Source organism: Astatotilapia calliptera, chromosome 6 (genome assembly GCF_964374335.1).
Source record: "Astatotilapia calliptera chromosome 6, fAstCal68.1, whole genome shotgun sequence".
NCBI lineage: Eukaryota > Metazoa > Chordata > Actinopteri > Cichliformes > Cichlidae > Astatotilapia > Astatotilapia calliptera.
The window spans coordinates 7,415,381-7,438,269 of NC_137427.1; the positions used below are offsets into that span (position 1 = coordinate 7,415,381).

The 22,889-nt window shown below is 37.9% G+C and overlaps 2 protein-coding genes across 6 annotated transcripts; one reads left to right on the plus strand and one right to left on the minus strand.

Annotated features, from left to right (window-relative positions):
• Positions 1–291: 291 nt before the first annotated feature.
• Positions 292–6,367, minus strand: c6h4orf33 (chromosome 6 C4orf33 homolog). 4 transcript variants are annotated; one of them, XM_026169924.2, is made up of 7 exons: positions 5,530–5,838; positions 5,277–5,416; positions 5,003–5,196; positions 2,617–2,677; positions 2,466–2,517; positions 2,187–2,386; positions 292–798 (listed from the first exon to the last, which is right to left on the minus strand). In XM_026169924.2, the coding sequence occupies exons 2-7, from the start codon at positions 5,339–5,341 to the stop codon at positions 702–704; spliced, it is 669 nt and encodes a 222-aa protein (XP_026025709.1). In that variant the 5' UTR covers positions 5,342–5,416; positions 5,530–5,838; the 3' UTR covers positions 292–701. The 4 variants fall into 4 exon arrangements, with proteins under 4 accessions (XP_026025709.1, XP_026025713.1, XP_026025710.1 ...); XM_026169928.2 differs by lacking the exons at positions 5,277–5,416; positions 5,530–5,838 and adding an exon at positions 6,179–6,367; XM_026169925.2 differs by lacking the exon at positions 5,277–5,416 and having other exon boundaries at positions 5,725–5,860.
• Positions 5,841–22,313, plus strand: sclt1 (sodium channel and clathrin linker 1). Of its 2 annotated transcripts, XM_026169923.2 has the most exons (22): positions 5,841–5,939; positions 6,348–6,395; positions 6,628–6,695; positions 7,869–7,921; positions 8,070–8,142; positions 8,408–8,463; positions 8,866–9,001; positions 11,264–11,386; positions 12,964–13,029; positions 13,759–13,829; positions 14,299–14,389; positions 15,746–15,837; positions 16,044–16,221; positions 16,374–16,472; positions 18,203–18,274; positions 18,412–18,486; positions 18,628–18,770; positions 18,884–19,076; positions 19,506–19,702; positions 21,222–21,300; positions 21,878–21,973; positions 22,143–22,313. In XM_026169923.2, exons 2-22 carry the CDS (start codon positions 6,362–6,364, stop codon positions 22,200–22,202), a joined length of 2,055 nt encoding a protein of 684 aa, XP_026025708.1. In that variant the 5' UTR covers positions 5,841–5,939; positions 6,348–6,361; the 3' UTR covers positions 22,203–22,313. The 2 variants fall into 2 exon arrangements, with proteins under 2 accessions (XP_026025708.1, XP_080158822.1); XM_080302696.1 differs by lacking the exon at positions 5,841–5,939 and having other exon boundaries at positions 6,220–6,395.
• The last annotated feature ends 576 nt before the right edge of the window (positions 22,314–22,889 follow it).

Sequence of the window (22,889 nt, forward strand, 5' to 3'; positions counted from 1 at the left end):
GGAAGAAGTCAGAAATTAAACCATCTAGCCACATAAATGGCATCTATACATGAGGACGACACTGATCTTCATATCTAACCCCCAGGCAAAAGGTGAAAAAGATTATACCACAAAATGTCAGATAATTATTTTACAGGCATGGGAATGAAACATAATCAAACATCAGACATAAAATTAAAGTGACATCAATCACAGAAAAAGGACAGCAGCAGTATGTAAAAAGATGTCATTATAAAGGACATTAATCATAGTAATGGAATGACAATAAAGACAAACCCAAAAGAACGCACATTTTCTTTTTTTTCTTTTTTTTTAATATCAGTGTCTCAACATTTAGGGTTTAGAATCACGAGGAATTGCAAGGAATTATCCCACTGAAGTCAAACACTTAAGCTGTGCGCTTTCCTCCACTGTACAAGTGTTGTAGGTCACGCTCTGCTCAGGCAATTTGTGGCGACGTCCAATATCTTGCAGTGCATGTTTGTGTGCTTGCACAGATGTGTGTGAAGACTAACGCAATCTGACAAGCTGATAACATATTTCATGTCATATCGTTTGACATCATTAACTAATAAAGATTGATTGCCCTTTGTTCCCTGTCAGAGAGGGTTTATCCTATTGCCCTGCTGCTGTTTTAGAGGATTTTTGTGGATATGTGTCTGCAAGAATGAAACAGGCAAAGAGGAGTGTTTCTGAGAAGCTTAAGGCTTTCCAAGCCATAGATCAGATGGTGGTTGGACCCAACCCTCTCCCATGATGCTCTGCAGGCGAAAATCTTTGAAATACTCTAGCCGGTGACTAGAAGACAGAAAGACAAATTTAATATATTATGCATAAAGTAGTGAAATACACATTTATATACATGTAATTTGAAATGACAAAGTTGACTAATGTGACTCTAAAAGGTACAGATTGTGGATTGGACATAAGTACCATTTGATCTACACCTGTTTTACAACTTAAAGGCGCAGTATGCAAAATCTCATCACTAGATGTCAGTAGACTGCAGTTTCCTGTTTCCTTAACCCTCCCAATTCAAGTGCATTATTTATGTTTGCTGTAGGACAAACATGTTTTAATTTGTTTTTGCACGCGCAATATTTTAAAATATTTGGATAATATCAACACGTAGCAATAAATCAGAAAAAAAAAAGAAATTTGCCAAATATTTTTTGCAGTATTTTAGGTTTTTAAAACCCAAGATACCTCAAAAATTCTGGCTGCAGACTACCGTTTAACAAGTTTGAGTGTAGGCTGTCAGTCCGCTGTTTACCTCAGTTTTCAATATGCTGAGTGTCCTAGTCTATTTAACCTGGTGGAGGCTGTAAAACTTTGTGAAAGGAGTGTTATATGAGTCAGTGAACTTTCAGTGAACTTTTCTCTTGGTAAGTGGTGCTGTTGTTGCCAGTTAGCTGCTGTAACCGGCATTAGTGAAACTTGCTTTGAAGTGGATCTAACATTGTTGGACAGATAGCAAATGAACTGTCATACAATATGAGAATGTAATCAACTGGGAAAGCATAATTTTTAGAGCCTACATTAGGTTGATTAATATTAGCTTATAAGGAGAATAACCAGAATAAATAAGCATGTTTATGCATGTTTTGTGTGTTAGAGCACTGATTTCAGTTTGTGAAATGAGACAAACTGAAACTTTCAGTTGAGGACGAAAACAATGAGGTGGAAATGAGGGAGGAGAGAACAGTGGTGAAGAAGGCAGATGAAGAGGAGGAGAAAGCGATAATGAAAATATACATTTGCAAATGTTAAATAGTCCTATGGAGTTTGAAAGAGCTATTTATGACATTTGAATTAATAGTAATACCATGAATATGGACAGTCTCTATCCACGTATATAACATGTTATTAGGTGGAACGGCGATTTCTATCTTGGCTGCTGTTTTCAAGATGTTGCCATGGCTTCCATAAACTGGCGGCCTCTCCTATTTATTTTGTATGTATTTTCTGAATATTTTAATGAATTAGTGTAAAATTCTTTTTTCTTTTAAATTTCTTACAAAATGACTTACTGTACCTTTAAAAGAATATACAAAAAAAGGTGTGATTTTGCACATGAACCTCTTTTTCTGTCTCAGTGCCTCACGACAGCACCACTATAACATAAAATGTCTGTGCACATGACCTATGGCACATCAAACTTCACTTGTAGAAGTCAGCATACTCACAAGTTAGGCATTTGTCCTTCGGCTATCTCCTCCTTGGGGATGGGATAAAGAGCCTCATATATACGATTCTCTCCTGAGCCATGGATCGCGTAGGAGTTCATCTTGTTGACATTGGGAGGGAAGTATGTCCAAGGGATGAGAGCCTCACCTGTCCATCTGTCTCCAGTGATCTTGGTGTTAAATACCATGGGAAGCTGTTGCTGGAGAGAGAAATCAAAAATGTAAGAAATATCCCATAAACCCAAAAAAACCCTACGAATACCTCCATACGCAGCCTACCAGGAATGCTTGGCCGGCTCCTGACAGTAGTAATATCAGGTGTTGTCCATGTCTAAAGTAAAAACACAGGGAAGACGTGTCATTGTTCCACTGTTTATAAACATATGGCTATATATACATGGGCAGAGCAAGAGCTCAGCTTGGTACTCACGGACAAAACTCGACTTCCAGGTAATTTTCTGTAGTACTATCAAGGAAGAAGGTCTCTACAACTGATGAGATATGGAAAAATGAAGATAAGACTTTTAATCTCACATTAATAAACTGCTTTAACTGTCTTATTAACCTTATCAGCACTTATTTAAAAAAAAAAAAAGACAAAAAAGTAATAATTAAATTATTCAGGTCATTCATTTTTGACTCAGACTTTAACAGTAACATGCAAAAATAACAATTACATAAACTTTTAAATACAATTATGTGAGCAGCACACTCACTAACCTAGAATCATGCTCTTTATCTACCTAGATCATAATGGGGTTGGTTTCCAATCTATTAAGTAACATTAATGAGACCAAATATGTGGGGCTCATTAAACGGAAATCGAACTTACTTGAGGTCAATTAGAACCAATTGTTATTACTCAGCCTCATTGTGAGGTTTAATTGCTGTGTCGCCATAATAATGATAATGCAGTTACTGTAATGATCCCATAAACAGACAGTCTCTAGTCTCTTCAGCCACAGTAGACTTTATTCATATTATTTCAGCTTGCCAAAGGGCCTAAAATTGCATCCTAGGGACTAAATTACATAATCATAACTGATGGTTCCGTAACTACGGCTACAACAAGCATGGGGACCATAAAAGTAACACATGTACAATACTACAATCTATTACAATAAGCCATAAATGTGACCTTTTTAAAGATAATGAATTTCCGTTGGAATCAGCCTTATGAAGTCTGGAGCTTGTCGGTTATATAATTGCTGTTTCTCATTTGTTAATTATAAGCGTTTAAAAGAATTGTGCTACAATTAGGGAAAGGTCTCTGAAATATTACGCTTCAGCTAGCGGCTGGTTAGCTTTTGTATATAGCAGTTTAATATGAGATGGGCCAAATGGGAACAGATTAAACAAATAAAACATAACATGTTAATTTGTGAGTTTTAGAGGCGCTGGTGAGCAGGTTTGTTTTCCAAACTGAGGTTAAAGAAAATAAGATAACAGTTTCATGGGACTAGTTTCATGTTGTATAAGTATATATGAAATTCATCAATATTCTAATTTAATATAATATGAATAATCATACTGTGCATATATATAACAGAATGCATTTTCCTGTCAATAACAAACATTTAAAAACAGTTGAAATTATGAAACCCAATTAAGTGATTAAAAGGGGATTCTATTTTACATTAATAATTTGCAAATGGGGCTACCTTTGATACATAAACAAATTAAGGGCGTAAGGCTAAAGGTATTTTATAACATATATATATTTTATAATAGGGCTGGGTATCGTCACTGATTTCTATAACTGTTTCAATTCCGATTCGATTCAATTTTGACTCAGTCAGAAATATTATAATTCTGATCATTTATCAGTACATATCCATATTTTTATATCTATGTAGGCAATAAAAGCAAAGCTGACACTTGTGAGACTTCATCAGAGGTGTAAGAATCACAGTAAATGCCTTTGTGTCAAAGTAACTGAGGATAAAACACAGAAAAACATGAAGGAGATTTTCATGGGGTGGCTTTTTATAGCAGATAACCACCTTAAAAATATTCTGCAGTAGAACAAAAATGGAAGAAAACCACAAATCAGCATATAAACATTACCTGATGCTATTGAGGTGAAGCAGAGCAAAGTTACAGAGGTTTTATTAGAGACAGAGCTAAGCGTTTTGTAATGTATTGACAGCAGGTCTTGTCAGAGGTCTTTTTGGAAGAAAAAAAACAAACAGTGGCCGATAGCACTGTAAACAACGATAGACTGATGTGTAATAAGCAAGCGAATAATTCAGAAAATAGAGATTTGTGATGGTAAACTGTTCTTAATGTACACTGAGAGAGGGAGCTGTGCAGGAAGTGTAATTTTATTGTGGTGGAAACAAAACAACCAAGGTAAGATATTTTTCAAACATGAAGCATAGTTTTGATCTTCTTTTGCTGCTGGTTCTGTGAATTTCGGTTGGAGTGACGAAACCGACAGCTTCAGAATCTGTGAGATGTCGACTTTCAGCACCCGACGACATGTCTGTGTGGATGACCCGATGGTCGCGCTTTGTGTTTACATCTTTATGCAGAATCTTTTTACTGGCTCTTTTAACCGTTTGCTGTTTTACCTGTTTGGCGGTTGTTGAAATAGTTTTGTGAGCTTTAAGCTGACATTCTGGCATTTCTGATAAAAAAATATTTATATTTAAAAATTCAGGATATCATGAATTCATATCACATTATTTGAACTAAAATCGATTTGTTTTTTTTTGTTTGTTTTTTTTTTTGCACGGACTAAACCCCTAAAAGCTTGTGTCTTGTGTTAAAAGAAAGGTTGCATGGCTATGGAAGCAACAGACCAATCTACCCACCTTCATAATTCCACAGTCCAGGGAAGGCCTGGCTTGGGGGCCCTGCAGGAGCAGCCGGGTCATTGAAGAATGGACCAGACACCTCCACCTTCAGGCCTCCTAACCCAGGAGAGAAGGTGATTTTGAGGGGGTCATGATTTACAGGGTTGCTGTCCCAAGTGTGTTCGATGTCAAACTGCATTTGCGTGCGTGGACTGAAAGAAAGAAAATCACTCAGTCTTAAAATCTGCTGTGTGAGCAGCGACACAGGGAACAAAAAAGCTACAAAACTTACAGAGATTCACAGCATAGCAGAATGTGGAAAAGTGTTATAAACTGCAGTCCACGAGTCACCCCCATGTTTGTTTTCACTGGCTACAGGACAAGAGTGCTCCGAGTGCGCGTGTAATTTCTTTAAATACTCTGCGTTTCACCCTTTGATTCACCCGCAGTTTGTTATCAAATTGTGTAAAACAGAATAATGTTATCAGTAACAAGACAGTAAAATCATTTTCCTGGTAAAGCAAACGTCCGAGGATTACACTTACTTGATAAGATCTGAGAGTAAAACGATAAGCAGAGGACGATATTTTCCAACTCTATGCTGTTTACGTTTTCATGCAATATGTGGTTACATCTGTATGGAAATGTCTATCCAGCAATTTTTAAACCACTATTTGTGACACATTCTGACGAACTAGAAACCATAATCTCTTTTCACGTGATGACGTTATATATCATACCTTAACAAACAACTGAATTCAAACTGTTATATATGCAGAGTTGGCATTATTGACTTCCAAATGTATTCTACATCTGCTTCCTGATTTTTATTTTTTTTAAAGGAACATCCTTTCACGTTTCTTGTACAGACGGAATGACTTTACGGTTGCACAGCTTCTTTTCCATTGGTCCCCGTTTGTTTACTTCAAAACAAGAGGCGGAAACGAGGATTGAAGTAAAAACATCTATTATGAATTAAAAATTTCAATGCGATGCATTTGCGTATTTTTTTAAGCGCATCCTGTCTCGGAAAATGTGTTTGGTGTTTTGTTGAAGAGATCAAAACACTGAGTTGTTTTGATTAGCTTAGCCGAGATTGATTAGCTGCTTTAGCTAACACGAGCTGCACAAATTTACTACAGGTAGCTAGCTAGTTTGTAGTGAACGTTTCTAGCGGCTTTGTGTCATCTTTACCTGAATTAGTACATTCTTAAACGACAGTTTTCTCTTCGTGTTCCGAAACGTTAACTTGAAAAGAACCCCTAGATTAGTGGTGCCAGGTTTGACAGGCTTTAAGTGTTCGTCTTTAGTTTTGGTAGTGGTGGTCGTTTTTGCCAGTGCAAATTCTTTTGCTTCTCTTTAGACGACATCGTAAGCATGGAGGCAGAACTGGAGTTTTTGCGTGATCAAGGTGAGACGAAACTTGGAAACGACATGCATATTTTTCTGTTACGCCGTTTAATCCATCAGTTTTTGACACTGTTCTATGTTAATTTCTTTTTTAAGCCATAGGTGGTCCCTGTATAAAGATCAATCAATTATATGGCGTGCATTTTTTGGATGTTTACAGTCTTCTGCTTGTGATGATCACTAGAACATCTATGCTTTTTTGTGTAAGTGTCCTCGTTTTTGTGTCATTTCAGTCCGCAGGCTAAATTCTGCTCTCAGCCAGTATCAATATGGGCACGGTGCTCTGTCCACATCTTCTCAGGTACGAAGACATAAGATAAAATGGGTTATGATAACTCTTTATTGTCATTGCACAGTCATACTTGGTACTATAGTACAATGAAATTAGAAACCGTCCCATTTCGGCACTAAGCACAACACAACACAGTAGATTTTTAAAAAGTGCAAAAAAAGTATGACTTAATAAATTAAAGAATGAATGTTTATTGCACATTATTGCCCCCCCCCCCCCCCCCCAAAAAAAAAAAAAAAAAAAGTAAAGAGAGATGACCAATCAGGTCAGATGTTAGCATTGACTGGGGCTATTGCCCTGTTGTAAAAGCTGTCCTTGAGTCTGTTTTTTCCGCGGCCTCAGCAACCTGAATCTCCTCCCAGATGGGAGGCAGATTAAACACCCGGTGTCCTGGGTGTGTGCAATTCTGTAGGATGCTGCATACCCTCTTGAGGCAGCAAGTGCTAAACTTCAGGAATGTAAGAGGATGTCCAGTGATTTTTGGGGCCATATTTAATGACCCTTTGAAGTGCCTTTTTGTGTGCCATTGTGCAGCTAGAGAACCATACAGAGATGCAGTAGGTCACCACACTTTGAATGGAGCAACTGTAGAAGATGATCAGCAGCTCCCACTTAAGGTCCATTTTTCTGAGGGTTCTCAGAAAATGGAGATGCTGTTGGGTCTGCTTTATAACTTCCGAGGTGTTTGAGGTCCATTGGAGTACTGTGTCTATGTGGACACCCAGGACCTTGAAGCTGGATACCATTTCCACGCACTCCCCATTGATGCTGATGGGCTGCAGCTCAGACTTCTTTCTTCTAAAGTTGACTATAGCTGTTTTGTTTTGGTGGTATTGAGGCCCATATTGTTGTCCGCACACCTGTCTGACAGCCTCTCAAACTCAGCTCTGTATGCTGTCTCATTGCCCCCAGAGATGTGCCCCACCACAGTGGTATCATCTATGAACTTATTTACTGCATTGTCTGGGTGGGTACTGACATAGTCATGTGTGTGTACAGTAGAATGATCTTCAACTTAAAAACTTATGCTAGTTTAGCTCATCTAAAATTAATCAAGTATTTGGCATCTTCAATAAAAAAAAATTGTGATTGTTTTTTGTTTTTTTTGAACTGAGAAAAGTAAGTTTTTGATACAATTAACTACTGCTAGCCCTCACCCCTTACATGCCTTATGTTTGTTAGGTTGAGGAGGAAAGACGCACTGAGTCTCCTGTGCCCTGGATCTCAGATAGAGGGTCAGTTCATCAGTTTCATACCACTTTGTAGACATGTTAGAGACACAGCATTCACTAGAGATTCAGCAAGACAGAGTTATGGTGAATACAAAATTTAAAAAAAAAATTTTCCCCCCCAGTACTGAAACATCATTTGTCTGTGTTGCAGTATAATGGCTCCTCTGATAGCTGAGTATGATCGGCACATGGAAGAAATGACTGAACAGCTGCAGAGATATCAGGTAAATCAACAAAACAACATCCTGAAATAATAAAACATCCTTCATCTGAAATGTTTGAATACACAGGCGTGTGGTGGTGGGTGCTTGATGAAGTGATGTGATTTATAGATTTAAGTCCTTGAAATCTATTAAACTGATAATTCAGAAGTCAAAGACTTTGATAGAGGTAGCTGGGAAATAAATATCTTAATCCTGAGATTTCTTGGTCATCTGATGCATTAAATATGTCGGGATGTTATCAATGACTCTCAGTGTTCACGTACAGACACAGATGACAGACGTCAAATTGAAGTTGGAGAGGGTTGTCAAGGAAAATGAAAGGTAAAAAAATATATAAATCCACTCATGTTAATATGTAATAAGTTGGTTGCACAACAGAACATGACAAATGTACTAATATTTTCAATAAGTTAAACCTGTCATAAGATATGGCATTATTCAGTATTGTGTGTGAATTTGTTACTTGAATTATTTTACATTCAGTGGCTGATTGATTTTCTATGACCTACCACAAATCAGGTTGCTGTAATTAGTGCGCTCATTTGTCTAGTAATTAGAGCTTTGATTAGAATTCTGGCATCTTGACCATTTGCATTCCAGCTAAATAATTAACCTTATGAAGGTTGTTCTATTTTATTTAGCACTTAAAACTATGCATGCTGTTAATGTATTTATTTATTTATTTTTGTGACATAACCTCTTAAGTCTGAATACTTTTTCCAGGCTTCATGCAGAGCTGAGAGAGTCTGTTGAGAAGCAGCTTCATGCCCTGCCCACAGCTTCAGGAGTAGAGGGCAGCACGTTGGAAGAAGATGCGGTCATCAAAAATCTCCAAGAACAGGTCCAGCTGTCTGAACAGGTCTGCATAAATGTCCGTTTGATATGTCTAAACATTTGTAGATTAAGACACACTTTTTTTCTTCTTTTTTTTTTTATATAAGAAACACATCGTGTGTGGGGCCTTTCTAGCCTGTGTGTATATCCATCAGCCTGGAGTTTGAAGTCACACATCCATAGGTCTTTTCTGCACTCTTCTGTTCTTAAACACCAGGAATTAGAAGCTGACAAAGTTTTTCAGTACGCTGAAATTTCTACATGTGTTTTCCAAAACTTGAAAGCAAGCACATGGTGTCAAGAAATGCCAATATTTTAAGGAAGGAATTCTTATTTAACGTTAGAAAAGGGAATCATCTTAAACTGTAAAGTGTATTAATCTAAATTTGCAACTCGCTCAACCCTGAACATTTGTAGAATTCTTGCTATAAAAAGGAAAGAATTTAGAAAATTCATCCTAACTGTGTTACAGAAGTTTATTCAGTTGCGTCGTGTTGCTGTTTCTTCTATTTTTCAGTCCATTTCAGCTTGATGTGGCTTAAGTCTGTACAGACCTTGTGTCATTAGAAAGACTCCTTGTAGGTCTTTGCTTCAAAGGTTATCTTGCTATAAACTGAATCTGTGACTATCCAACCTGTCTTCCTTTAATACCTGGCTTTTTCTCTTTATCCTGATAAGATTTGACAGTACTGCTTATCAGAGTAGGGTGTAGTCTTAATCGTGTATCCAAGGTTGTAGTAACAGTTTGGTCCAGTAAGGTTAATTGTGATCATTTAAGTTCTTTTCTGCATAAAAGCTGTAAGTTAACAAATTCCTTAATTCCTGAAATTTGTTTGTGACCAGCACGGTGGCACAGTGGTTAGCACTGTTGCCGCACAGCAAGAAGGTCCTGAGTTCAATTCCACCATCAGGCCGGGGTCTTTCTGTGAGGAGTTTGCATGTTCTCCCCGTGTTTGCGTGGGTTCTCTCCGGGTACTCCGGCTTCCTCCCACCGTCCAAAGACATGCACTTAGTGGGGATAGGTTAATTGGTTAATCCAAATTGCCCATAGGTGTGAATGTGAGTGCGAATGGTTGTCTGTCTCTGTGTGTTGGCCCTGCGACAGACTGGTGACCTATCCAGGGTGTACCCCGCCTCTTGCCCTATGACAGCTGGGATAGGCTCCAGCGCCCCCCGCGACCCTGAACAGGATAAGCGGACGCGAATGGATGGATGGATGTTTGTGACCATCCCCCCGGGTCCAAGTGTAGCCTAATTCGCAGTGTGGTTGTAAGCAATCTAAGATCAAAAGAAACTACATTTTTAGAGCTACAGTGTTTAGTTGATTGTTTGATTAAATGCTAAATGGGAAGTTAATCGGCACCAATTTGCAGGTATCCGTAAAAAACTCTTACTTCTTAGCTGATGCTTTTTCAGCGTCAGGGTATGCCAGTTTTTTTTTTTTTGCCTACTGTATGAGAGCTACAAAGATGTATTAGGGTTTTGTCTGTTCATTCACTGACCAACTAAAAGCCATATTCGCCTCGAATACAGGTTAAACTAAATATTCAGGTGATCGACTTAAAAATGTAATATTATAACAATAATAAAGCTTTCTCTCTTTTTGTTAAGTAGCACTCAGAATAAATGTTTGTGAAGCTGAAATGTATTAATGGGTATGTTTATTTTGTATGGACACTAAAACCGCAACAGGGCCTTGGCTGAGCTGAAGTGCAGCTGGAATTTAGCTGGATGCTGTGAACATTCATCGTGACTGGAAGTTAGATCAGACGATCAATATTATTTTGATCTCTGTGGATTCAGTGGAGAGCACAAGGAAACAGCCACTCTGGCTTTGTCAGAATTGCTTTCTGACAGTTAAACATTTGTACCGTCTGTGTATTCTTTTTTTTTTTTTTTACATATGCAACATTGGGAAATGATACATAATTCTTTTTGAGTAGTGAGTTCACACGTTTGCACTAATAACTGAAGACAGCAAAGCCTTTCCCAGCGGCTCCACACACTCTTTTAATGAAGCTGTCATTTTTGCACTTTTTAATAATTCTGAACAAAACCCAGGTCATTTTTTGGATTCAGTGGTGATTTGTTATCCCGCTAACAAGATGCAACACACGTTATTTAGAAACCATTAGTCATCTTTGAGGGAGAAGAGTTGTTTTTTGTGTCTGGAGTAATGATCTCTTGTGAATGCAGAAAGATGTTTGGTATTCTTCTTCCAACTCCTAGTAAGAAAGTTAACTCTGTGTCAAAATGTGGGTGGATATTGTTTGCTGTACGTGTTCAGGAGCGGATGCAGGCCATGGAACTGTGGCAGACCACAGCCCAGGAGCTGGATCGCCTCCAGCAGGTCTACCAGAAGACAATCTCTGAAGGACAAATCCATGACTCCCAGAGACAGCAGCTCAAGGTTAGAGATGGACCGATCCGATATTACGTATCGGTATCGGTCCGATACTGACCTAAATTACTGGATCGGATATCGGAGAAAAATAAAAAATGTAATCCGATCCATTAAATATCACGAAAGCACCTCACAAAACTTGCAACACGCCGTAACTCGCCTCAGAACGTTAGCACTCGGAGCAGTATGCATCACGTGATAGAGCGGCTGTGGCATGCGGGACCTGTCGGTGGTCTGGATAGCATGTGGAGCTTCGCTAGCTACCCGGCATTTCATCTCCGACAAAGTTATCCCGAGAGAAGTAAAGCAAGTGTGTAAGTCCATCTCTGAATGTTTGTAAAGCATTCCTGCGTTAAGCTTAACAAGCGATATATGGAGCGACTGCCTCTTCTTGCTGCTACTTCAATCATGAAACTGATCAATGATCAGCTGATCGGCTTTTCTGTCGCGAGTCCGTGTCTCTTGTTTGCTTTTGGCCCACTTTGCACCAGAAAGAGGAAACCAGCAGCTGAACAACAGCAGCACGTTTAAGCTTGATCAGCTGTTGTTAGAATGTATTTAATATTACTTTCTACTCGAGGATCTTTTTCTACGTAGCTGACGCTGGTAACTGTGCAGGGGCGGATCTAGCAAAGTTTAGCCAGGGGGGCCGATAGGGCATTAACAGGGAAAAGGGGGCACAAAGACATACTTTTCTTTCTTATTCTCATTTAAAATGTCTTGTTTTTAATAATTAATTATCTGACACCCAAAGTTTTAATTTGATGTAAAATGAATAGAAGTCAATTACTGTATATAGTAACTATTAAGTCTAATATACCCTAGTAAGCTATAGTACTTTTTCCTTTGGGAAGGTACTATCTGTGCAGTCTGCAATTTTGTTGAAGAAAGATGTTGAATCTATTTAATATTTCTTGAAAAATAATTGATTTCTGTGCATTTTTTTTCACACTGCATCAAATTAAGGTTGATTACGTTGATTAAGCATCATGAGGTGGCGCGTGAGGGGTGGTTCCCTATTTTTTATTTATTTATTTTTGTTGTTGCTGGGAGTTGGAACCCTATTAGTTAGGTTGCTTAATATTTATGCTAAGTACTCTTTAAAATACCAGAATAGGGAGGATGGTGTAGGTTTAAGTTTATTAGATTGATCAGTATTGCTGAACTATGAAATATTCTCTTTTGCATACAGGTATAACAGAATAGCTTTAGTGTAGTTGTTGTTTTAAACTTGAGTATGAACTTATACAAAATGCAGCAAGATATTTAAAAAACAGTTTTGTTGATTAAAAAACACTATATCGGATTCATATCGGTATCGGCAGATATCCAAATTTATGATATCGGTATCGGTATCGGACATAAAAAAGTGGTATCGTGCCATCTCTACTCAAGGTTCAGTATTCTGAAATGGAAATGCAAAGCCAGAACTTGATTAGAACAATAACCTCTCACCGCTAGATGGCGCTATTATCATTGTAATCAAGTTAATTAGAGCACTTTGGCCTTAGTTAATGTGGGATATAAGGATGAGGTAATTACTGTTAGTTAACTTGACATGAATGCCCCTTTTTTCATCACAGGATCAGCTTGTTCACTTTCAGCAGCACACATACAAACTCCAAGCGGCCAATCAGAAACTGGAATCGGTAAGTGACGGTTAATTAAAAGTGTGTTAAATTGCTGCCTCCCAATTAGCCACGGTATTGAAATGTTATGCACTTCTCTGAAATTGACCCTGCTCTAATAATTAATCTTTTAACTAAGCGAATTGGTTTTCTAAATCACTCCTGTAGTCACCCAGAACTGTCAGGCTGTATAATTGACTGTCAGCTCACCTGGTAATCCTCTAACTAGATTCTTTTTAAGTCGTACTCTCTGCTCTCCCTCTGCCGCTCTCTCTCTATCCTACAGTCACAGATAATTCAGCACTAGAGATTATTTATTTATTTAGAGACACGACTGACCTGTATTTGGGCTTAACCTTGCTCGGAGATTAAGGAGTACAAAATATTGTGGATTTTTTTTATTCACACAAAAACTTGTGAACGCACATACACACACGCCAGGTGCTTGGTCACAATACACTGTATAAAGAGATTGTATAGTAATACTATATCCCTCTAATGCATTTTTAATGGGAAGGCAAGCTTTAGGCTCTCCCCCCTCTGACTGTTCATGCAAGCAGCCTGTTTCTTTCACAGCATGGAGAGTGACTGGCTTTGTAGTAATCACTGACAGAGACACCTCGGGGTTTAATGTAAAAGGACACTGAAAAATGTATTAGAGACAAGGTTGATTTGGATGTTGTTAATGTTGGAGCTGTGTTTGCAATCATGCCACACAAATGGCAGTCGTGTCTCTCTTGCCACACACAGACAAACCAGCAGTTCCTGAAGACAGTGACAGAGCAGAGCACGGAGATGGAGGAGCTACACAGCCAGCTCAGGTAACAGGCTACTGGCTGCCATCAGAGGTCATGTTCTGTTAGTGTGTAACTACTACACAACATGCTACACTGGACTGAAAATCACCTTCTCCCATGTCCTGTAACTTTGTGTAAATTGAAGTTGTTTCATAAATGGAGGTTATATTTGAGGAAGAGCAGTGTGAAGTAAAAGTCTCAAAGTGTCCAATAACACGACATCTCTACCCCTGAGTTCTTTTAAGTCTTAAAGTTTAAATGTATGTTTTAAGCTGTGAGCTTGATATTTGCCAAAAAGACATCTTTTCAACTGACATTTAGCAAAAATGAAGAAAATGAGTTTTTTTTTGTTTTGTTTTCTCTTGTTTTTTTTTTAATTGTCCAAATATATTTTTCAGTAACCCAGACAGGCTGCTATAAATTCTAGCTGACAGTTAATTTGCTATTTAATTTGTGTGGGGTTTTTTTTTCTCCTTTCTCTGTCCTTATGTAGGCAAGCCAAAGCTGAATTGAGGACAGCCACAGCCAAAGTGGATGAAATGACCAAGCTGTTGCAGAATCTCCAGGAACAGATGCAGAGACGGGTTAGAAAAAAAGAAAATATAAATACATATATTTGCCTAATTCATGAATATTCATGAAAAAAGACCAATACTTTACTTGTTTCAGGAGCATGAAAGGACTCTTGATTTGATCAGTTATAGTTGAGATGCTGAAAATATTGCACTCTGCATAGTTTTTTTTTTTCTTAATCCCTCAAACTAAAGCTGGAATTCTGCATTTTGTACTTTTTTCCCTTTTTTTTCAACATAAGTTGTGTGTGACAAGTTAAAAAATGTCAGCCTATCTGTTTTAATAATCTGAAATTAGATTCCTGCATACTTACAACTCTATTTTGAAAGACAGATACAGTTATGGCCCTACGTTTAGACAGTGTGTCTTTGCTTTGATTTTAAATTTTAAATCAAACGCTGCAGACTTTCAGCTTTAATTCAAGGCTTTTAAAAAAAGTACTGCAATAACTGTTCGAACTGAATTACTGACAATTTTATATATAGTTGCACAAATGTCTAATGCCTGATTATTACATGAAAAGTTAAGTTAATTCCAACTGTTGAACTTGAAGAATGGCATCTAACCAAGTCAAGAGGATTCTCAAACAGGTACATAGGCATGTCACTGTCAAAGTCTATGATCAAGAGGAAGACGGTAAATACAGAGGGTTTACAATAAGCTGCAGACAACTGGTTACACTAAAGTATAGGAAGCCCACATTAGTCTAAGAAAACATTTAAAAGAGCCTGCTAGGTTCTGAAAATAATGTTTAGACAGATGAAACTAAGATTAACTTGCGCCAGAATGATGAAAGGGTAAAGTATGACGGAGGGAAAAAAAACGCCTCATGAGCAGAAGCATCTCTCAAACACCGTGGAAACTTGATCACAAGTGAGTTAGGGATGTTGTTATTGCTGATACAGTGTTGAATGAACAGAGAAATCCTCTTTCTGGATCGTGCTTCACTGTGCTAATGGATAATGATACAAAGCCCACTGCGAAAGTAACAAAAATTGAGTGTTCTTTAATGGCCTAGTCAGTCACTTGATCTCAACCCAACAAAGTTACTGATGAAAAAACAGAAAATGATATAAACTGAAGGCAGCTGCAGCAAGGGCCTAGCAGAGCATCTCAAGGGAGGAAATGCAGCATTTGATAATGTCCATGAATATTGACTTCAGATGGTCATTAACTCCAAATGATTTTCATTCAAGTACAAAAAAACCCTCCATTTTTTTTAAATTTAAAATTGTTAGTTTATCCAATGACTTTACTAAAGTGTAATTCAGTCACATCTTGATCTTTTTGGATGGAGGCAAAATTAAAAAAAAAAAATGGTGTCCTTGTCCCAAACTCTGGACCTAACTGTATGCATATGTGTTTAGGAAGAGGACATGGGTGAAGCACGGGGCCGTGAACACGCAGCAGACAGACGACTGCAGCAGCTTCAGGCAGCCCTGAGCCAGCTGGAGACCAGGTCAGCCCATGTTAAACTGTTGGCTTTCACTTGCTGGCTGTCAGCTAAGATGGAACAGTGGTTGAGATTAGGAAAGCACTGCCAGCGTATTGATCTAATAGAAAGTCATGGAATTTTACATCAGTGCTTCAGTGTTTATGGGGTCAAGCAATAGTTTTCTGACTTTCTTTCTGCTGCTGGGTATCCTTTCTTTTCTGCAATCCCAGGCTAAAAGCTGCATCACAGGAGGCAGAGGCAGTTCGCAGAGAACAAACTGTGTGGGAGCGAAAGGTGGGGGAACTCCAGGCACGTTGCACCACTCTCGAAGAGGAGAAGTATGAAGCCCTGTCTAAAGTTCGAGAGAGCGTTCAAGTGGCCGAAGAAGCCACATTGCACAAAGACCAGGTAAATGCAGTTACTTTGGACCTTTCAGTGTTTTATCGCGTTTGTTTTAAATGGCAGAGTCGTCTTTTTGACATATTCGACTGCATCTTCTAAATAGTTTTCAGATCTCTCCTCAATTGCCTATTTGTATCTGCCTTTACTTTTCACTTCAGGCCCTGTTAAGAGAGAAGCAGAAAACAGAAGAGCTGGAAAAGACAAAGGAAGCAATCAAGCAGTTGATCTATGATGCTGCAGTCCGCACCAAGAAGGAGGTACACGGTTACTAAATAGCTAGATGAATGCTTCTCCTAAAAATACACTCATGTAATTTGATTCGTGTGTGACTAAAGTCTACTTTGAAGCAAGTCGCATCATTACTTAAAAGCAATAGATGACATCAGGGTATTTGCTGCCAAATCTGTATGCTTTCTTTCGAAAATGGCAATTCTGAAAATGAAAGAAAACCAAAGTTTTTGATTCATAATTAGTTTTACAAGGAGAAGTGCAACCTCCAACTGTACCTTGTGCTTAGCCATACTTTTTTTTTTTTTTAACATATGAGGCACTAAGCTGAAAGCAAAGCCCTGCTCTTTACCCTGTGTAACCCTGGAGACATGGTGATTAATGCTCTGTTAATGGATCTTTTTCATCAAGGCCTTCAACTGTTTAATCCTATTAATGTAAAATGGTATGACTGAAGCACTAGCTGTCATCTTAGTCTCTTGCTGGCCCTCAACATGGGATGATATTCTAGAGATTAAATGGTGATGCTTTTAGACTTTTTCCAAATCATGGGGCTTTGCCTTTAACATGCCTTTGCTTACCTAGCTTACAGGTAATTTTGTCATTGAAGACAGTTTAAGTTTAAATATTTTAGTCAAAGTGGGTCAATGTTTTTTTTTTTTTTTACCTTAATCTACTCTGTCCCTCATTCTCATTTAAGGCAGTTCAGTCTTAAGATAAGGTCATGTAATGAAGAATTACTTACAGTTGAGAGTCAGACCTCAGACTTACCTGAAGGCATGAGAGCCACTCGAACTGATAAGTGTGAGGGAAGAAATTTTCAAAAATGGAGGTCAGAGATTACAATTAAACTGTATTCACAGTCAGCTTGCATGTAATCTGTTTTTTGACAGTTTGCAGTATTGTTTTTATGTGTCTTTAATATGCAAGTGCATTATATACTTGCATCAGGAAGGATGTATATGCAGGTGACACAAAGAAATGTCCATAGTTTAAGGCTATTGTTCTTGATTATGTAGTGAAGAATATCAGTTTAACAAAAGCAAGCAGGTAACACAAATGTAAACAATGGCCTGATGGTCCTTTAAATGTCTGTGAAGAAGAAAATGCTTTTGATAATTTTCACTTTAACTTTCTCACTTGAGATTTTGATGGGGATGGCATTTGTATTCAATACTTTTAGTGACTTGTCAGGAAGTAAGGCTGTGATGACTTAGCAAGATTTAGCATATTCACTGAATTACAAGGAAAGCACATAATATCATAGTAGCGGCAACACTATAAAGTGTAATTAAGAATTTGCAGCAATTGCTTCTTTTTTGGTTGCTATAGTTATTGTTTTTTCTGTTTGTTTTATGACCTTTGTCTCATTATTATCTGTTGTTTCATATATACATAAATCAAGTCAGTAAATACATCACTATGTTGCTGCTTGATGTTTATTTTCATCTTGACTTTTTATGGTTTCAATCTTCAGCAAATCTAGTTTGATTTCAGTGTACTAATGTATATGACTATATTGTTCACGCATTGACACTTCTTCCTTAAGTTACCAAGTGTGCTATTGAAAAGTTAAAATAGGAGTAGTCAAAGCAAAAGTCTAAACACAGACTGCTTTTCCTTATATCTGCACTTAACTCAGATGGTTAAGTTCAGGAGTTAAGCCTTTTTGTGACCATTAAAAGTCAGTCTAAGGGGAAGGAAAAGCAAAGGAGCTAAACTCCCCATATTTGAGCTTTATGACTTTATCTTTTAACAGGTGGGAAATGTTCGCAAACAGTGCAATGTTCAAATCCACCGTATGGCAGAGGAGCTGTCTGCACTGCAGCTGGTAAGAAATTGTCCAACTAAGAGGGCAAACTCATTTCAAAATCACCATAAATCCTTTTATAGCGTCTACCTGTCCACTCATTTCTGTCTCCTACCAACATTTTTTCCTGTCTCCTCTTCTTTACCGACTCTGTCTAGGAGTGTTCAGATAAAGAGTCTCAGATTGAAAGGTCCCTACGAGAGAGAAAAGCTGTAGAGGAGGAGCTGGAGAAGGTATCTGAATTTATCAGGGGAAATGCAGGAAAGACACTGCAAAAAGTTGTTCCAGTGTTTTGATGATGTTTGATTATGTGGTTTTGTGAATGTGCTGAGGCACTGCTGATCATTTTAATAGTCTGCTGTGTTTCGTGTCAGGTATATAAGGAAGGCAGGGCAGAGCCAGAGTTCAGGAAGATTGATGCCCTTCATCAGAGGTGTCTAGATGCTGAGAGGCAGAGGGAAGACATAAGTCTCACTCTGCAAAGCACGCAGAACAAACTTAAAACGATGGAGATGGAGTAAGTGCACTATAGATTTGCTCTTCGTTATTTGATCCGTAAGTATTCTGCGCATCAGGTTTAGTGCTCTGCTTTTACTTTGCTCATTATTTCTTCCAATCTTTTACCCGTAGGTATAGCGAGGAGCTGTCACGATGCCAGGAAGAAGTGCGACGCCTGCAGAGCTCTCTGGCTTCAGCCCGCAATGACTGCATCGATGTCAGCGAAGAGCGGCTGCAACTGCAGCAGGAGAACTTTCAGCTCCGCAAGGAGATGGATGAGTTGCGCAAAGCCACCCTGCAAGTCCAGAATAAGGCCAAGCAACAGGTAAATGGGAAGGATGGGAATCGATAATGATTAATAATCCAAATTTGGGAAATTTGGGCTTTCTATGTGTCTTGGAGTTCCCATAATGCATTCTAATAATAACGATAACAAATTGCAACCCTGCCTAATAAATTACCGCATTTAAGAAAAAAAAATCAAGGGTTAATTAATTAAAAGTTTTTCTAGCCTCATGACATTGTCTGGGATAATTTCTGAGGTATGTGTAAAATCTGTGAAATGGTCCTTTAAATAAAGTGGAATAATAAAGTGTTATATTTTTGATTAACTGCTGAAAAGCCATTGTCAGTAGTAGGATAGCTAGATATATAGCATAAAACAGGGTTTACACACAAGTGATAATGTACCATTACATAATTTATTTGACCATTTAAAAAGAGTTTGAAACTTTATATAACCTCATCCCTTCAGGTATCTAAGTTGGAGCAAGAGTACAGCTTGAAGGAGCAAGAACTGGATGCACGAGTGAGGGAGCTGGAGGAAAGCAGTCGAAGTTCTAGCGCTGATCTCACTCGACTTCTTACAGCTCAGCAGAAAAGTACACAGCGATGGAAGGAAGAGGCCAAGAACCTGGTCCACGCATTTGAGACTAAAATCACGACCCTTAAGTAAGACTTTTGAAATTGTATTTTTAAGATTACTAATGCAAGGACAGAAGGGCACAAAAAGAGATGTGCTTTTAAACTAAAGGGTTACAACTTCACAACTTAAATGCCAGATGACTTACAAGAAAACATGACTTTGTACAGGACTCTGTCCAGTCCTGTACAAAACAAAGTACACTCTTATTGATTCAATAGGAAATAAAAGCATAGCAGCCACGTGCTGGTTGTCAAGTACACTTGATTAACTGATCAGCAAGTGTGACCACCTATATAAAAGCAGACGTTTGCTCAGGTTGGTGGTCAGGTGTGCCTTAACATAATATAACAGTCTTCCAAGGAGTGGATGCCTTGGCAAGTTCACCTGAGCTCAAACCATCAGAAAAATTGGAATTTAAAAAAAAAAGAAGAAATAAAAAGTAACACAAGAGCTACAACTCAAACTCTGCAGGCTCTAGTTAGCATGGCACATGTTAAAGTTCATGAGAATATAATTAGAAATAGAATGAAAAAGTAGTGCTTGTTTGTTAAGGTTTCCTGAAGAAAGCCTCTTCCGTGGACACTTCTAGGACTGTGTATTCCTGTGAAACCTTTTTTCACATGACTAACTTACAAACTCTTCTACACTGACAACTGTGAGTGTGACTTGACTGGGTAATTACTATGTGCTTGTGCACCTCAGGAGTTGTTGCCTGACACTCTTTCATTCCTCACACAAAACTAAAGCGATTAGTTCCCATAATGCTTTAGGGTGTTGAGGTATATTACCTATATTTGTTTACATTTTAGCATGGTTCAATGAAAATTAGGTATTCTTCCACTTTTATATAGATGTACTGACATCTGTTACAGAATTCCTGTGTCACTAACATTTTAAAAGATATTTGCAAGCAACTATTTGATAAATAGCAATAAATCTGCTTAAAATATGAGAGAAACAAACACAGGTGTAACATCCTGTGAGGCATAGGTCATGCTGAATTTAAAACTGTGCATTCTTTGTGTTCAGCATTGGCAGAGTTATGACTCAGATGGGAGCTTGAGTACCTTAATTGCTTCCATGAACTGTAGGTCATTGCTGGTGCCGCTATTGACCACGCTGATAAATGGGCCAAATGGGCAGGTCGAAACTCAATAACTGAGCTAAAGTTGGTTTCGAAACATCGGTGTGCAGCTGACCCTTTCACCTTACACAGCATACTTTGCCTGTATCTCTGGCTGCTTTCATTCTTTTTCATTTTTTAAAACAACCCACTGTAGAAAAATTTGAAACAGTGGGTTGTTTTAAAAAATGAAAAAGAATGAAATTGGAAAAAGAAATATTTAATACAGCAGTCTACAAAATGAAATAAAAAGTTTTAATTAAATGTAAAGAAATATTCTCAGTCTGACACTTTACAGTTTTATCTGTAACAGTGAAACAAAGTTTAAGTAACAGATACATTTCAACAGCAGCTGAAACAAAAGTTGACTTGGCCCTCACTGACAGATGGTTGGACTCGTCTTTTTAAAATGTTCATTTCAGGGCTGAGCTGAATCGACAGAAGCAGCGTTCACGTGAGCTGGAGGCGCAGCTTCAAACTGACCATGACACAATTTCTGAGGTTTGAGCGACACACAAACACACACTAGAGATTATTGTAAGAGAAAAGTGAAACTGGTCATTTCTCAAATAATTCTTGTATTATATGTGAATGACTTTGTCTTTTTCTTTAAGCCTGTTAATAGGTGTTAGCCTCTGCAGATGTCAGGCCTTCGCAGCAGCTAAGAAAAATGTCAGCGCTCTTTAACAACTCAGTGATTCTAGAAGTTCTAGGAGTTTATGTTGTAGAATTTGCTTTCATCTTATGAGCTCAAACCTGATGTTTGAGAGCAGTTTTTCTCACATAATGCACAGATGCAGCAAGAATAATTTAAAGAATGTACCATGAACTGAAACAGCTTGGGTTTGTTCAGAAACAAATGAATTGCACTGATGTTGTCAAGATTTTGCATATTTTTAAAATGCAAAGCTTGCATCTGTGAACAGCAGCCTGAAAACAAGTGTGTCTGCGGTAATGGAAAATGATAATTCCACCATATGTTCCTTGGTACTTTAGTACTTAAAAAAAGCAAAAGGTTTAACACTGAGACATTTGTGTTTTACTCCATGTGTAACTAATTGATACATGTTTTGTGCAGTATGAGAAGCAGCTAGCGGAGTATCAAGAGAAGACTAGTCGTCTCCAGAGACGGCTGACGCAAGCGGAACAAAGGGCAACTACTGCTTCACAGCAGGTATGGGTAACTAATCTAGTGTGCTGGTCCCTGTGATGGGCTGCCATCGTGAGAGTCGTGCTAGGAGAAATATGTGTTTTTACTATCCCTTTGTTGTCTGATTGAAAACTGATATTATTTGTGGTTGTGCTCGTTTCATTTTACTTTTTGTTTTGTTTTTTTCTAATAGCTGAATAGGTTGCAATCTCAGCGAAGAAAAACAGCCTCGGTGGATCTAGAGCATGTCTAATGTGGTACAAGAAAGCACTGCTTTCATGTTTTCCATTCTTTTTGTGTACCAATGCTATATGAAAAATGAATTTTTCATTTTGTTATAAAAAATAAAACTAATTTAAAATAATCTTTTTTGTGTGGGTGTGGCGGATTTATTAATAATTAGCTGTGAGAAATTAATATACCGACAAAGATTACTGATTGATTGAATGAAATGTCCAGTCCCAAATTGTCTTCATGGGCTCACAAGTCACTATTATAATTGCATCTGCAGATATTAAATGACAACTCCTTAGGGCAATTTTACAGATGAAATACAAATTCTAATTCCTTCTCAGCAACATATAGATGAGGGGGAAAAGATAACCTAATACATTATCTCAAAAGTGTGTGGACTTCATATCAGTAATTATACAAATATTATATAAACTGTAGTAGAAGTTGCATTTACATTTATCTGTTAAATATTCTGTTTTGCACCCACATATGAATCAAAGCCACTCAAATGTTTCTTGATCTCAGAAACCTTTGGTGTAAAACACAGCAAGGGCACAGTTAACATAACCAATAAAACAAACAAGACGCACTCTGAGAGAGGAAACTTCTGCCAAGTCAGCTCACTCTGGGCAGTATTTACTTTTAAGGGATTAGTATTAAAAATTTTATATATTCATTTTGTTTTCTTTGTTCTTTTTAAAAATAC

Bases quoted from the DNA above. Each gene is read 5' to 3' on its own strand.
- c6h4orf33 (XM_026169924.2), bottom strand. From the start codon at position 5,341: ATGGGGGTGACTCGTGGACTGCAGTTTATAACACTTTTCCACATTCTG. The intron at 5,197-5,276 runs GTAAGTTTTGTA...TCTTTCTTTCAG, and splicing joins CTGCTATGCTGTGAATCTCT to TCCACGCACGCAAATGCAGT. The intron at 2,678-5,002 runs GTGGGTAGATTG...ATATCTCATCAG, and splicing joins TGGACTGTGGAATTATGAAG to TTGTAGAGACCTTCTTCCTT.
- sclt1 (XM_026169923.2), top strand. From the start codon at position 6,362: ATGGAGGCAGAACTGGAGTTTTTGCGTGATCAAG. The intron at 13,030-13,758 runs GTAAGTGACGGT...TGCCACACACAG, and splicing joins CCAATCAGAAACTGGAATCG to ACAAACCAGCAGTTCCTGAA. The intron at 15,838-16,043 runs GTCAGCCCATGT...CTGCAATCCCAG, and splicing joins CTGAGCCAGCTGGAGACCAG to GCTAAAAGCTGCATCACAGG.